Source organism: Anneissia japonica, unplaced genomic scaffold (assembly GCF_011630105.1).
Source record: "Anneissia japonica isolate Jap-2015-1 unplaced genomic scaffold, ASM1163010v1 scaffold71361_len839_cov97, whole genome shotgun sequence".
NCBI classification, from domain to species: domain Eukaryota; kingdom Metazoa; phylum Echinodermata; class Crinoidea; order Comatulida; family Comatulidae; genus Anneissia; species Anneissia japonica.
The window spans coordinates 1-828 of NW_022701275.1; the positions used below are offsets into that span (position 1 = coordinate 1).

General features: G+C 41.5%; 1 protein-coding gene across 1 annotated transcript; it reads right to left on the bottom strand.

Moving 5' to 3' along the window:
- Window positions 1-101: 101 nt before the first annotated feature.
- LOC117103527 lies at window positions 102-750 on the bottom strand. The gene is made up of 2 exons (XM_033244097.1): window positions 686-750; window positions 102-599 (listed from the first exon to the last, which is right to left on the bottom strand). Exons 1-2 carry the CDS (start codon window positions 722-724, stop codon window positions 102-104), a joined length of 537 nt encoding a protein of 178 aa, XP_033099988.1. The 5' UTR covers window positions 725-750.
- Window positions 751-828: the final 78 nt, after the last annotated feature.

The window sequence follows — 828 nt, forward strand, 5'->3', positions numbered from 1 at the left end:
AACATGTTACGTCGCATGCACTCACGACGACGACGACAACGAAGAGTCACATATACAAATAGAGTTATCTTTTTTGTTTTTTGTTTTGTTTGTTTTTTTTTTTATTCAACACTGACAGAAATATGATCGGTAAGATTGCAGTCGCAGAAATCGACCGCAATATGCGTTGGCAATGATTCAAAAAAAGATAGCTTTAGTTTACAGTTAAGAACTTTCAGTCGTTTGAGATTAGTTATTCTCTTAAGTTTAAAGGCAAAATATTTATCCAGCGGTACGTCAGCTTCTACAATAGTTAAACGTGACGTCTTAGGATCGATGTCGTCTATGCGTCTGGCATCGTTCAGCAGCATCGTGCATTCGGTAAACGTAATACGAATGTTTGGCAACAGAACGACGAGAAACGTTAATTCCACCATGGCGTTGAGAATGTCCAATCGTTCTAGTATCGGAAATGCGTTAAGCTTCTTTGCAACATTTCCGTCGATAATGCCGTTTGGTCTGGTAAGAAAGAGTCTACGAACAGAGTTGTCGAGGCTGGAAAGATTCTCGATTTTTTCGATCATGCGGCTCGGTCTTTTCATACACAATACGTCGTCAGCCTAAAAAAAAAAAGAATAAATTCAACCAGATCAGACGCACGCGAGCCGCAAGCCGCAAGCACGAGCGCAATCGAGAACGTACTTACTTGATTTTTTTGCGGCTTGGATGGCACGCAAACTTTCATCGAACAATTGGTAAAGATCGCCTGTATCGTCGGCGGCAAATTACCGACAAATGATTTTCTGACGTACGCGTCGGAAACATTTAATCGTTCCAGATGCGGGAACC